This window comes from Bos indicus, chromosome 18, assembly GCF_029378745.1.
Source record: "Bos indicus isolate NIAB-ARS_2022 breed Sahiwal x Tharparkar chromosome 18, NIAB-ARS_B.indTharparkar_mat_pri_1.0, whole genome shotgun sequence".
NCBI lineage: Eukaryota > Metazoa > Chordata > Mammalia > Artiodactyla > Bovidae > Bos > Bos indicus.
The window spans coordinates 45426601-45440684 of NC_091777.1; the positions used below are offsets into that span (position 1 = coordinate 45426601).

The window sequence follows — 14084 nt, forward strand, 5'->3', positions numbered from 1 at the left end:
TTCTTAAACCAGTCTGTATCTTCATCCCTGAGTTCTGTACTCATCAGACAAGCTTATTGACGATATGGACCCAGGGAAGGTTTGCCACCATCAGTAAATAGAATTGGTGTTCTGATCTGTGTACTCTTTGTCTCCAGTGCATTTGTGGACGCAGGAGTGAATTCCTAAAACCTGTTGGCTCTTGGCAGGCCACATTCCTGTATCCCTGGAGCTGATGATCCCAAGCAAGCCCTTGTTCACTTCTCATCCAGACCAGCCTTTCCCTGGAGGCCATCTCTTGTTCTAGATGACGTGTTAGAAACTTGTGAAAGTGCTGTTCTGAAAGCAGTACTAGCCAAATTAGTAAATTTGTGGGGAGATTTGTTAAATTGTTTAAATTATTGACAGGATGACCCATCTGCAATGGATTTTGTCACCTCTGCTGCAAATCTCAGGATGCATATTTTCAGTATGAATATGAAAAGCAGATTCGATATCAAATGTAAGTTGTTTGTACTTCAGTTGTGTCCTCTAAATTCTAAGTTTCTTTTTTTGTTTTTTGTTTTTTTTTTTTTTAACAGCTAAACTTTTTTTTTTTTTCTTCCAGCAATGGCAGGGAACATTATTCCTGCTATCGCTACTACTAATGCAGTGATTGCTGGGTTGATAGTATTGGAAGGATTGAAGATTTTATCAGGAAAAATAGACCAGTGTAGAACAGTGAGTGTTTCTCTTTGCAATTTTAAAATTAAAACAATAACATTTGGTTTAAAACAATGGAAAAGTAATTGTTCAAGTTACCTTGTGAGTTGCACATTTAAGTAAGGTTCCTGGAAGTTACAAAAAGGAACACACATTTGCTTCTCTTATTTTTGTCTAAAATGGAAGCAGAAGCTAGTTTGCTCTAACATTTCTAGTTTTACTAAATTCTTACAACTCATTCTGTGGGTCCTTTGTATTAACTTTTCTTCACTGTTTTCCAATTCTAAGAGTATTTTGGTTTTAAAATTCTGTTTGGTCACTTTATAGTACTCTGTTCTTCAGGCATTTTTGTCAGTCTCCCTTTTTATTTTAAAGTTTATGTTATTATAACTTTGTTATTTTTGGTTGTTTTAATGCCTGAAATCTTTATGGATGAGCTTATGTCATTTCTGTTAGATCTCTCTCATAGTGTTTGTTTGCTTATGTGATATGTGTATATATATATATATTTTTTTTTTTAAACAATTATATTTATTAACACTGTATCTGTGGTAATTCTTTAAGGACCCACTGAAGGTGTATTTCTTCAAAGAGGATTTGTGTTTGTTTATATCTGGATGCCTGGGATTCTACCAACCTGAGACCACTTTCACATTCTCAGTTTTAGTTTCTTAGCCCACATATATATTCAGACAGCAAATCTGCATGAACCCTATCTTACTGTAATGAATTATAAAGGAAGATATTCTTCCCTCACGAAGCACCAAGGTTGAGATTTCTTGCTATTTCTGCAAGGAAGAAATTTTTCTCCTCTTTTTTTATCCTCCCCTTTATGTGAACATCTCCTATCATGAGTTTCCTGCATTAGTAGTGGTTGGACTGGGTTTATCTTTTAAGAATAAAGCCACTTGAATATTCCCTTTGGATTCCTGTTTTCTTTCTGAATTGAATTTGCATGTCTGAAGATACTTTGCCTTCATACCACTGAGGATTTAAAAAACTTCCTAAAAATATTGGAGCCAATATTTTGCTATTGTTTTAGGTTCTCCTTTTTGCAGTAATGTTAAAATAAAAGGACCAGTTTACTTCCAGAAATGTCTTTTAAAAACAAAAGCAAAAAACCTAGTCTAGTCTATGATGGTACTCTTAACTTTTCAGTGTCATTATTAATGCATTCTTAAAATACTTTTTATTGTTTCCATGAAATTTCAGGGTAAGGGAATGTGGAATCATAATGCCAGTCTGACATCTTGGTTCAGCTGTTTAAATTATTTTGGCTATCACGTTTTTAATTTCTGAGAACTATATTTTTTTATGTCTTATCTTTTTATAGCAGCCTGAACAAGTGTCTTACTTTGTCCTGTAACATTTTTCTTATTTCTTTACTTGCTCATCTCTGTTCCTGTCTTGAGCTAATGATACCCATATGTCTGGGCTTCCTTTGTTCCCATTTATAAATGAATCTCAGGATAGGTTAAAAGAAGTGTTAGCCTGAGTATTAGTAGTGTTAGCAGTTGTTTTTATTACTGTCGATTTCTCTTAGCGGAGTTACCCTCCCAGTGAAGATCAACCATTGTCCCCTGTTCCAGCCCTGGCAGTACAAGTGTATATTCATTGTGGGGAGAGGCTATAGGAGGCCTCTGCCTAGCACTTAATGCCTGTCAAGGGATTTACTTCTTTAAGTTGGGGGGAATTGATAGGGTTCTTCTTCAGAGATTATTCATCTTAACAGATACCATACTACATGGTAGTTCCACAGTAAGAATTTGTGTATTAGCGTCCGGTGTTCTCTTGACAGTTGTAACTTCAGTGCAGTTTGTTTTTTATTTCCCTTGGTTCATGTAATTTTTTTTTTTTGGTTTGGGTATTAGGAAAATGGTAATAGTGCCAGACATACATTATTTTTCCTTTAGTTATGTGAATGTTAATATCACAGTCATCAGAAAATTAGAAAAGAAATGCAGCTCAATTTGGTCCTTGTATCTGTGCAAACATTAGAGAAATTAGTGCACTGGTCTTGTTAGAAATTGACTTAAAGTTGATAAGAATAACCACTAGGAAGGCACTCCAAACTGATTCAATGATGATACCACAGACAAGTATGGTTTGGCCCTTATTCATGCTAAGTTAGTTTGCAGAATAGTCTAGTTTTCAGTACAACGAGATTTCAGTAAGCTCAGCCTTATTTACAAGGTGGCTAATTTGAAAAGGTTGGGGAAAAAGTCAGCCTTTTAAGGTCTTGATTTTCCTTATCCTTTGCCATCTGGAAGGGAATATTTAAGTGAATGTTCTATGGTATATAAAATTATAACTCAGATTCCTGATTTCTACTTGTGGTTTTTTTTTTTTTTTTTTGCCAAAGATTTTTTTGAATAAACAACCAAACCCAAGAAAGAAGCTTCTTGTGCCTTGTGCACTGGATGCTCCCAATCCTAACTGTTACGTATGTGCCAGCAAGCCAGAGGTGACTGTGCGGCTGAATGTTCATAAAGTGACGGTTCTCACCTTACAAGATAAGGTAAGTGCAGAGCCTGGTTCTCTTCCACAGGGTTACTCTTTGTAAGAAAAAAACAAGTCCCCTTTTGCCTTTTACAGTGTACTGTGATAAACTAAAAGCCAGATAATTACCCTGAATACTGAGGTGTGTTCCTTTGCCATCTGTGTCCTGTTGACTTTTCTCTCTGTGGTTCCAGAATGTGTGTTTCACATCCCAGAGAGGAATAGGTACATTTGGCTAGAATGTGGACCACAGGTGGCACACAGATAGGTAGCATAGTATCTTCACAAGCAAATTCTGTGTTCCTTAGGTTTCTAGTGATGGTGTATTAAGCTAGTCCCTGAGGCGATGCATTGTTAGCACACCTGGATTCACCTGTAGAGCTTTGGTGTGAGAGATGGACGGTTAAGGTATGGTTTGGTCCTATAGCCTGGTCCTTCAGTTCCTCCTAGTATTTTTTTTTTTTCAATTAGGAAAGAGCAAGTGACCTGAATGGGTGTCACTTCTCACTTTGGAAATCACTTCACATAGTTCCTCTGATTGTGTACATTGTGATGTTTCATGTTGATATGCCTCCCGACATGAAGGACTACACTTTGTGGCCCTCAAGGCTGCTTGAGAATGAATGGCCTTTCTCCCAGAACTGGTTACATTGGACAGGTTGATTTGAACTTATGTTTTGGATGGAGAAGGAGCTGAACTTGATATGTTGGCCAGCAGAGGGTGGTTGCCCCTTGTTCTTTCTTAGGAAAGAAATGATTATAATTGGTATCTACTCATTCTTGAGCTAAAGGTAATTCCACATATTTGGAGTGTAATTGGACCTTTAGAGAGTTATCTGTTGTTTGGTTTTTTGGCTGGTTTGTTTGTTTAGGATCAGGTAAGATTTAATAGTATTAATCACTCCTGATCCATCTTGGAATTTGCGAAGGGGATATGGAACTTGGGAAGAGATGGAGCTTGGGAAGGGGAAAACTATTTATCAGAGAATCAGATTGATGAGAAGTTTTTCATCTATAAAACATCTTCCAGTATGGAGTTGTAATAGAGAGTAAGATAAAATATGTCAAGTGTCTAGCTTAGTACCTAATCTGCTGGGAAGGACAAAATACCAAGAGCCAGCCAAGAGTTCTTAGTCCCCATCTGGAGGAAGTGTTACCTGATCTTATCAGTGGTCAAACATGGGATAGAACGTGCTGCTGCAGTTAAGTTGCTTCGATCGTGACCAACTCTATGTGACCCCATAGATGACAGCCCACCCGGCTCCCCCGTCCCTGGGATTCTCCAGGCAAGAACACTGGAGTGGGTTGCCATTTCCTTCTCCAATGCATGAAAGTAAAAAGTAAAAGTGAAGTCGCTCAGTTGTGTCCGACTCTTAGCGACCCCATGGACTGCAGCCTACCAGGCTCCTCCATCCATGGGATTTTCCAGGCAAGAGTACTGGAGTTGGGTGCCATTGCCTTCTCCAGATAGAACGTGGGCATGAGGTAATTGGGTGAATTCCAGTGGAAGGAGAGAGTTAAGAGCCTTTATAAGAAGTCTAGGCTATTTGTGGTCTTTAATTCCATATGTTAACATTTTGAATTTTTTTCCTTATAGATTGTGAAAGAAAAATTTGCTATGGTAGCACCAGATGTCCAAATTGAAGATGGAAAAGGAACAATCCTAATATCTTCAGAAGAGGGAGAGACAGAAGGTATTATACATTGCCTTGTTCCCTCACCCTCACCCTGAGTGAAGGGGTGCACATTAGTTTTTCCATTTACTGTTTACAGTACTGAGGATCACAGTGGTCAATCTGAATGGACTTTGAAGTTCCCATACCTCATCTGTCTTGTTGGAGAGTGTCAGGATTCTTTTTGGCTATAGTTTCTTGCCCAGAAATTTGGGGATATTGGGTCGTAAGTAATTGGAGGTCGTGCTTTGGCTGGCTAGTAGTCTGTTTTTTATTAAAATTCTAGTTAAATATGGTTTCACCAAAAAGAAAAAATGACTAAATGTCCTCCCATTAGTTTTAGCCAGCTCTTTTAAAGGCTAGGACCTTAAAAATGGAAACTGGTCTAGAATCTAAGTGGCTTAAATGTGACCCTTTACCACAGAATACATGTGCTGTTGAGGGTGAGAGAGCATTTATTCCGAGCCTTTGAAATGCTGTATTATAGGAATAGTCATAGATATTTGTAATTCAAGGATAAATAAGATAATAGTCCCTGGCTATTTCACAGCCTAGAAGGAGATGAGAGATTAGCAACAAGTAGATTTAGTGTCATCTAAGAAATACTGTAGAGGGAAGGTGTACAAAGTTTGAATGAAGTTTTGTAAAGGGAAGGTTAACAGGGCAAGGGGGCATATCACAGGAGAGAGGACTCCTGGGCCAATTCTTGATGAAGAACTGAGAGGGGAGAGTCTGCAGTTGGGCAGAATGAACAGCATCTGCAAAGGCGTGCACTTATAAAGCACTATAAAGGGCTTTAGGAATGACCAGCTGTTGTGTTTCCTGGAAGGTAGGGTGCTGTGGGGTTGGCACCAGTGGTGCAGCTTGAGGATTTTGTGTGTCATGTGTGTAGTATACGGGTGTGTGTATCATTCCCCCCGCCGATTCCCTGCTCCCTCTAGGGTTTAAGCAGGGTCGTAATGTGTAATCTGCAGAAGAGTAAGGCAAGGATGTGACAGTGGAGGTGGGGAGCCAGTTAGAAAAAAACTGAGGGAAGTGAGGGATTTTTACTAACGCAAAAGCAAATGACAGTTTTGAGATTTGCAGAGTCTGAATGTAGAGCACTGGTGAGGAAGAGTAGCATTGTTTGGCTTGGACAGAACTATTGCCAAGACTCAGGCTTCAGAAGTGATGCTAATTCACCTGGATAGAATTGCTCAGAGACTGTTTCCCTTTTGAACATGTTGGGCTGTGGAATTTGAGTGAGTGTGAAAGAGCTTGGAAATGGAAGTCTGGGTAGGAATTAACTGTTCTGCAGAGACATTCCAGGTAGACCGAAAAGGTATAAAAGAAGAAGAAGAAGAAAAAGATAGTTGTGCTGTGCTTAGTTGCTCAGTCATGTCCGACTCTTTGTGACCCCATGGACTGTAGCCCACCATGCTCCTCTGTCCATGGATTCTTTAGGCAAGAATACTAGAATGGGGAGCCTTGCCCTCCAGGGGATCTTTCCAACCCAGGAATCAAACTGGGATCTCCTGCATTGCAGGTAGATTCTTTACCAGCTGAGCTGCCAGGGAATCCATTGGATTATGTAGAAAACAACATAAGTTTTAAAATTATAAGCAAAGTTTAAGAATTTAAAATACATTTTACTTTGTTTGTGCCAGGCACTGTGGCTATACAGATTCTATACAGTCCGTAGGCAAGAGCAAATTCTCAGTAAAGCAGACTTACTGTTGTGAGGAGACAGTGTAAATTGGGAGCTAAATGAGGAGGCGGTTTTGTAAATGAAACTTGAGCATTTGAACATGCAGGAGAGAAAGGATGGTTAAAGGCAGGAAGGCCCTGGAATAGGTAGGAGGAGATGGTAACACCAAAAGTTTGATTGGAGAGTTTATTCTTCACTGGAATATTTATAATCCATGTAGCAAAGGCTTACTGAGTGCTAGTGGATGCTTGGCATCATGTGCTCCATCCTGGGGCTATTCAGATTTAGCAGAAATGACATGGAAGAGAGAATTGAGTTGGAGTGATTAGTTTTGGGGGACCTCTCTGGCTGTCCATTGAGAAATGCAGAAAATTTATGTTGAAAAAACTATTGAAATAAAAGTTTACAATTCAATAACTGAATTGTAAAATTGGCTGATGGTTGATATTGTGGATAGCCTTTTTAGAAATAGTATATTTTGAACAATTCTAAAAGTTGTCATTGACTGCTGTAGGATTCCATATTAATTTGGTTTCAAAGGGAGAAGTTTCTCAGAACTTCTCAGTTTAGTTTCCTTGAAGTTTTGGTAGTTGAGTTTTCAGGGCTGAGTTCCTAAGTGCCTGATGTTTTAGTGAACTAGATTACTAGGGCCATCACACCCAAACACACAGGGAAGTGACGTAAATAATACATTTTATCCTAGTTCCAGAGGCTAGAAGTCTTAATGAAAGGGTCCAGCGATGATGTTGGAGGGGTGGTTGACGGGTTTGGTTTCTCCTGAGGCCCCTCTCCTTGGCTTCTTCTAAGGATACCAGTTAGACTGGATTAGGGTCCACCCCAACAGCCTCATTTTAACTTAACGCCTCTTTAAAAAAAAGTACTGTCTCCAAGTACAGTCACATTCTGAGACATTTCAGCATGTGAATTTTGGGGAGATACAATTCAGCTTATAGCAGGGGGTTTATCTTGTAAAAACTAAGGTTGACTGCTTCATGGAGATATAACTAAAGCATCTAAATTTCTTTAAAAATTTTTTAGCTAATAATCACAAGAAATTGTCAGAATTTGGAATTAGAAATGGGAGCCGACTTCAAGCAGATGACTTCCTTCAGGACTACACTTTATTGATCAACATCCTTCATAGGTAGGAACTATTAATATTTTAAGTGTAAGAAGTTATTTGAATATATAAACTTAAAATTGGAGAGAAAATGTTTTCTTACCCTTAAATCCTACTTTTCATTTGAAACTGCACCATATATATGCTCAAGTTGGCCATTAAGTTCCCTGAGGTTTGACCTACAGAAAAATCTGAGAATCCAGAAAGAAATGTTTGAGGGTAACTCATCAGTAGTAGCTGATCAGAAAGACCTAGAGAGGGTAGAAATGCAGGTGTGTGAATAGTTATAATCAGGGGTACATTCCTTTTCATAGTTGAACTGAATAGAAAATTTGGAAGGAAGAAATATCTCTCCCCTAAAACAAATGTTTCATTGTGATCTGGAACAGTAACAAGAGAGCATTAAAAATTACCATATATAGATTCCTGAGTCACATTTTTTTTCTTTTTACTTTATTTTATATCCTGCCCACTTTATTTTAAAAGTATCCATACTGCTTGTATTACAGGATATTTGTACATATGTAGCACAGCGTAAATACAGATGGTTCTCCATTTGGTGTGCTTATCTGTTGAACAAGGTTGGTTCATGCTCATTGATACCTCTAAGCTGTACCCTGGCTCATTTCTTCAGGTTATATCTAACAGATGTGTTTTGCCAGTGTTGCCATCTATACCCAAATGTACGGAACTTGTATAATTGTTCAAGAGTATTACATTATATATACTTAGTTTATAAAAAGCAGGAAAGGGCAGGAAAAACTGAATGTGAGTTATTAATAATAGTATAAAATGAGACAGGTGAGTCAGAGATAGGTCTTGCTGGGGGGTGATCTCTGGCCCCAATTACACACCAGTTGGATGTCAGTGGTGTGCTTGTGTTCAGTTGTGGAAGGACATGTACAATGAAATGGAAATATATCAGTTGATGTCTAAAAGAGGAGGCATAATTAGGGTCTTTTTTATCATATCTTTTAGCTCTCTGTGAACAGAACCCCCCTTATAATATGTAAGTCTTTTGTTTGACTTTCATGCGTTAAATTTTTGTACATGTTTTTGGGAACTCATTACAAAAGCAGAGTGCTGCCTGTGAAGATGGAGGAAAATCAAGAAGCTGTGTAACTCTGCCCCCAAACACTAAATTACTCTGGTTATGATCAGAAGAGCATGTATAGAATCTTTTCATATAGCTGAAGAAAAAATGCCTAAGAATTACACCAGGCCTCACAATTTTTGACTCAAGTTTTCTGCATTAGGTATAAAAGTTAAAATTTTTTTCCCTGAATTGAAAGGACAGTGTTATTGACCATTTGAATTGAGCTTCGAACACATAAAAATCTATGATGTAGTCTTTTTTTTTAACTCTTTGAAAATCAGAAGCCAAATAAAAGGTGTGTATGTAGTATACACACAAATAAAAGGTGTGTATGTAGTATACACACAAATAAAAGGTGTGTATGTAGTATACACACAAATAAAAGGTGTGTATGTAGTATACACACAAATAAAAGGTGTGTATGTAGTATACACATTTTGAGGTTTGAGGACAGTTTCTCTTTGGTGCGCCTTTGCTTTTGTAAATAGTCATAGCAGTGGTTCAGTGTTACAGTACGCGATTCTCCTTACAGTGAAGACCTAGGAAAGGATGTTGAATTTGAAGTTGTTGGTGATGCCCCAGAAAAAGTGGGGCCCAAGCAAGCTGAAGATGCTGCCAAAAGCATAACCAATGGCAGCGACGATGGAGCTCAGCCTTCCACATCCACAGGTGAGTCACAGCCCCAGCCAGCAGTCACCCACCAAGCAGGACTATTTACAACAAACTGATTGTCTTATGAACATTGACCATAAAATAGAACTACTCACAGGACTACTAAAGGTGTGTGTTGGTTCGGCATTGTTTTAATGGAACTTTGAATGTATAACCCATGAAGATATTTAAGACTGGGTAAAATTTTTATAGAAAATAGATACATTTTATTTTTACAACTGGAAATGTCAGTGTACTAGTGCATAAAGATGGTTCATTCTGAGTAGTACTGCTTTGGGATTTTATATGCATGTTTTTGCGGACAGTGAATCAGTGCATCTGACTGTTTTGAGTGAACAGATGCTTGGTAAGTACAGCATTTCAGTTTTCTCAGAACCAGTGACTTTGGTAGAGTGTATCAGAAGCTCTGTTTCCTGGGTTTTCAGTGTTGGTGCTTTACTGTACTCCAGTGTGAATGTTCACTACCTGCACCACCCCCCACCCCCCCAAACACACACACACACCTCTTGGTTCTTTAGTGTCAGGAAACCAAAAGTTACTCATTTTTTCCTTCTCTGTTTTCATTTCTTTGACCCTGTGTCTTTGGTATTCTTTGGAATATCAGTGCTTCTTTGGTTCTGATGTTCTCCGAGCATTGTGAAAATGAATTTAGAGATCGTCTAGAGCAGGGTTGCCCAACCTCTGGGCCATCAACCAGTATCCTGTTAGATCAGCAGTGGCACTAGATTTGAAATAAAGTGCACAATAAATGTAATGCACTTGAGTCATCTCCAAACCATCTCCCCACCCTCAATCCGTGGAAAAATTGTTTTCCATGAAGTTGGTTCCTGGTGGCAAAAAGGTTGAAGTCCAGACTGCTGGCCTAGAGTGTGTGGGCCATGGGTTCATGACCCTTCGCCCCTGCCCTCCACCCCCCACCTCCCCCCCGAAAAATAGAAAGGTTCATCATTCCTATTTTGAGGAAAGGACTGGTAGTTTACAAAAATCATAATTTGCAGCGTGCATTTATTTTCCACTATGTGGCTAGGTTTTGGAGACTAGCAGTAAGGTAGGTACTGTGCCTTTGACTTAGTGGAATGTCGGGGGTGGGTGACACAATTCCAACCATAGTGTAAGTTAAGAGCATGCACTATAGAGCCCCACTTCATGGGTTTTAATCGATCCCATCCTCTGCTACTACTGTGTGACCTTGGGCAAGTCTCTGTACCTCCGTTTCCTCTTCTGGAAAATGGATAATAATGTTATCTTCTTTATAGGGTGGTTGTGATGATTAAATGAGTTGTATATGCAAAGTGCTCAGAACAGTTCCTGGCACATTGTAAGTGCTATGTATATGTTGTTATTGTTGTTGTTTATTACTATTATCACTGCTACGAATATTAGGATACGCACCCTCCCCTTTTCTGTTGGAGAAATAGAAACAAGGAACTGTAACAGTTCCTCTGAATTATATAATGCTTGTTAAAATTTTTTGTTTTGATTAGGAAAGAAATAGGTGCTTGTAACAAAACAGTGAAACAGTACAGAAATACGTAATGTATAAAGCAAGGGTTCCCTGAGGGTAGTCATTCTGAAGTTTGATGTATGTTAGAAGAGTAGTTTTTCATGTACATAAAATTGCAGTGAGCTTCTAGTCGCCCCCCACTTTTAACCATTTTTTTCCCCTTTTTTTCTGAAATAAGCACAAGAGCAAGATGATGTGCTCATAGTTGATTCGGATGAAGAAGGTCCCTCAAATAATGCTGATATCAGTGAAGAAGAAAGAAGTCGCAAGAGGAAGCTAGATGAGAAAGAGAGTGTCAGTGCGAAAAGGTCACGCATAGAGCAGGCAGAGGAGCTTGATGAGGTTATAGCATTAGATTGAACAGAAATGCCTCTGAACGGAACCTCTTACTCCATTAAGGCCTTCTGGGCAGAACCAGGTTATTTGTTACGTCCTTTGTTCCAAAGGGAAAATATTGACACCAGTGACTTGAAGATGATTCTGCTCCCTTTGAAAGCATTCATTTTGCTAGAACTATTAGAAACATTGCAGTATGCTGTATTGAAAGTAGGAATATAGTTTTAAAACCCTTTGAACAAAGTATGTGCATAACCAGTCCATGAGATGAAACAACACCGTGCATGTTGCCTTTTTAATGTAAATACCCTTCGGTATCATTTAACAGTTTTAAAATATTGTGGTTTAGTAAAGTTGATACCTGGTTATAAATATTATGCCTTTATTTTTGGTTAGAAGAAGAATTATTTTTAGCCTAGATCTAACCATTTTCATACTCTTAACTGACTGAAACAGATTCAAAGAAGTATCGAGTGCTATGCATTGAAACTTGTTTTTAAATGTTAACTGGCACTATGTATATTAATGTAAAACAGTTGTTAATTTACTCAAGTTTTCAGCTTGTACTGCCTGGTATGTCTGTGTAAGAAGCCAATTTTTGTGTATTGTTACAGTTTCAGGTTATTTATATTTGATGTTTTGTAAAACTCAAATACAACTATACTGTACTTATGGACCAAATAAATGACATCTGCATACTTGTTATACATGCCTGCACAGTTCATGTTTCTGCTGCCTTACTGGGTTTATACATTGTATTTGCTGCAGGCATACTATATTCTTTCCTTTTAGAAAATTAACTCAGAAATGGATTACCATAGATGAGTACTGTTTACCACAGATGAGTACTTTTTAAAAGACAGCTTTTAAAGGCATGTTGCTTTTTAAATGATTGTAAACTTTGGGCCTTCTGTTGAGAACATTCAAGTGATCTTTGCTCAGCCCCAGTACCTTGGAGTCGTGGATTTGAGATTCCACATGGCAAGTCTCCTCCACTCTGGGTGTCCCCAGGTCATCCAAGGCCCTTCTTGCATGTACCCTTCTGGGCCCAACTCTGACCAGCACGTGTGGCCAGGCCAGTCTGACGGATCAACACTCATATCTCCTGAACCTCCGAACGCCTTGGCCCCTAGGCTGTTCTCCTGCAGATGAGCCTGGAGTTTTCAAATAACAGAAACCCATGAAGCTGATTTCCCCGTTCTGTACCTCTGCCTTGGTGTTTTTGGCCACAGTCAATGAAATTTCAACTTAGTAATTCATTATGTTGTTTGCCATTGTGTAATTCTTACTCTGCCATCCAGCTTACGAAGGTTTCATTTTCCTCCAGAAAAAGAATTTTTTTGAAATTACAGAACTGTGTTACAGATAAAGATGGAATATCCTGAAATACCCTTTCAGAAGCAAATTTTGGTTAACTGGTTGGTCACTGATGGTCATCTCCTGTTTTGAAATTTTGAAATCTGAAGAGTTCTCGAGAAAATCTGAATTTTGGAATGCTCTCCATCCCTTTAAACCTCATCCACCCTGCCTTTTTCAGCACAGTTATCAACAGTGTATTTCTAGCATTTTGTTTATGTTTTATTTTCTTTCTTATGTGAATGTATAGTGGTACTAAATGCCAGTGTGATTTGTAGAGATGTGTTTCTCTCTTGGCAGACCAGCGGTTTTCAGTTTTGCAACAACTCTATTATTACTTTTCCAGCAGTTTCTGTTTTTATAAAATCTGGGTTTATCAGCAAAGCAGGCCTGACCGCAGTGGGCTTGTTTAACTAGACTAAGATCCAAATTGCAACTCAGTCCCTGGAGTGTGGAGGTACTTTAGATCTGGCCTTTGTATTCATGGTTTTCCCACGTGAGTCTTCTCAGTTTATGGAGCTGGAAGTGGGCTTGACAAGCATGTTTCCCCAGAAGCTTCAGCCTGAAACAGTCTGACAAACCATATTCCAGCCTCATTGGGAGCAGTCTGGTGACTCAAGTCTACCTAGAGAGTCCATTGTCCCAAAGGTCATGCTGCGTACTTGGCAGGTACCATGAAAGGATTTGGTATTTTAATGAGAGCCTGAACCATTAACAGAATAACTGATCAGGCAAAGATCATCTGTGGATGCAAAACCCAAAAGGCTCCTAAGGAACAGAATCTTAGTGGAGTGCTCAAATGTTGCTATATAAACTTGCAAAAATGAAAAGCTCTCTGTCTTGACAATAGACTGATTTATCATCATTGTAATCAAGTGATCAAACCTGGCATCACTAATGGGACAGCCTGGTATGTGCTTCCTGATTGATAGGAGATGATGATTTGAAGGATCCAACACGTAGGCCCCTCCCCACCCCAAAAGGTAACTTGAATTTAGCATCTAGACTTCCAACTAACAGAAAGCAGAGGGAGTAGAGAAATGAGTTAAAGTTAAACATTAAGGGGAAATAATTGGATGAATATAGAATGTGTGACATTCTAGAACTCAAGTGTAAAATAAATGATTCTTGTGACAATTGGAAATTTGAAAATGGAACAAATTGGGTGATAATGGATTTACTTTATTAGCTATGGTATTGTTCTTATAGTTATGTAGGCCGTTGTCCTTATTCTTGAGAGAGATTAGAGATGAAGCTCACAATAACTACAACTTCTAAATGGCTCAGCAAAATACAAAATACAGGAAGAAAAACAACATTGGATCTCAATGGAGCCTATATATATTGTTTATTGTGTCATCTAACTTTTCTCTGAGAACTTTAATAATAAAAGTGGAGATATATTTTGTATTTTCCTTTAGTGTCTCTGTGACTTTTTCAAGTTTTGTACTGAGTATATA

The 14084-nt window shown here is 38.6% G+C and overlaps 1 protein-coding gene across 2 annotated transcripts in view; it reads left to right on the plus strand.

Annotated features, from left to right (window-relative positions):
- UBA2 (ubiquitin like modifier activating enzyme 2) overlaps window positions 1-14034 on the plus strand; it is a 32826-nt gene extending 18792 nt beyond the window's left edge. Inside the window, exons 11-18 of one of the 2 annotated variants that reach the window (XR_011561542.1) lie at window positions 388-481; window positions 587-699; window positions 3044-3199; window positions 4778-4874; window positions 7579-7684; window positions 9289-9425; window positions 10685-10746; window positions 11111-11246. Coding sequence is in view for 1 of the 2 variants with exons in the window: in XM_019979405.2 (XP_019834964.1) it covers window positions 388-481; window positions 587-699; window positions 3044-3199; window positions 4778-4874; window positions 7579-7684; window positions 9289-9425; window positions 11111-11292 (885 nt within the window). In the remaining variant the exon portion in view is untranslated. Of the gene's footprint in view, window positions 1-387; window positions 482-586; window positions 700-3043; window positions 3200-4777; window positions 4875-7578; window positions 7685-9288; window positions 9426-10684; window positions 10747-11110 lie in introns of both variants that reach the window. The other variant, XM_019979405.2, reaches the window with a different exon arrangement.
- The last annotated feature ends 50 nt before the right edge of the window (window positions 14035-14084 follow it).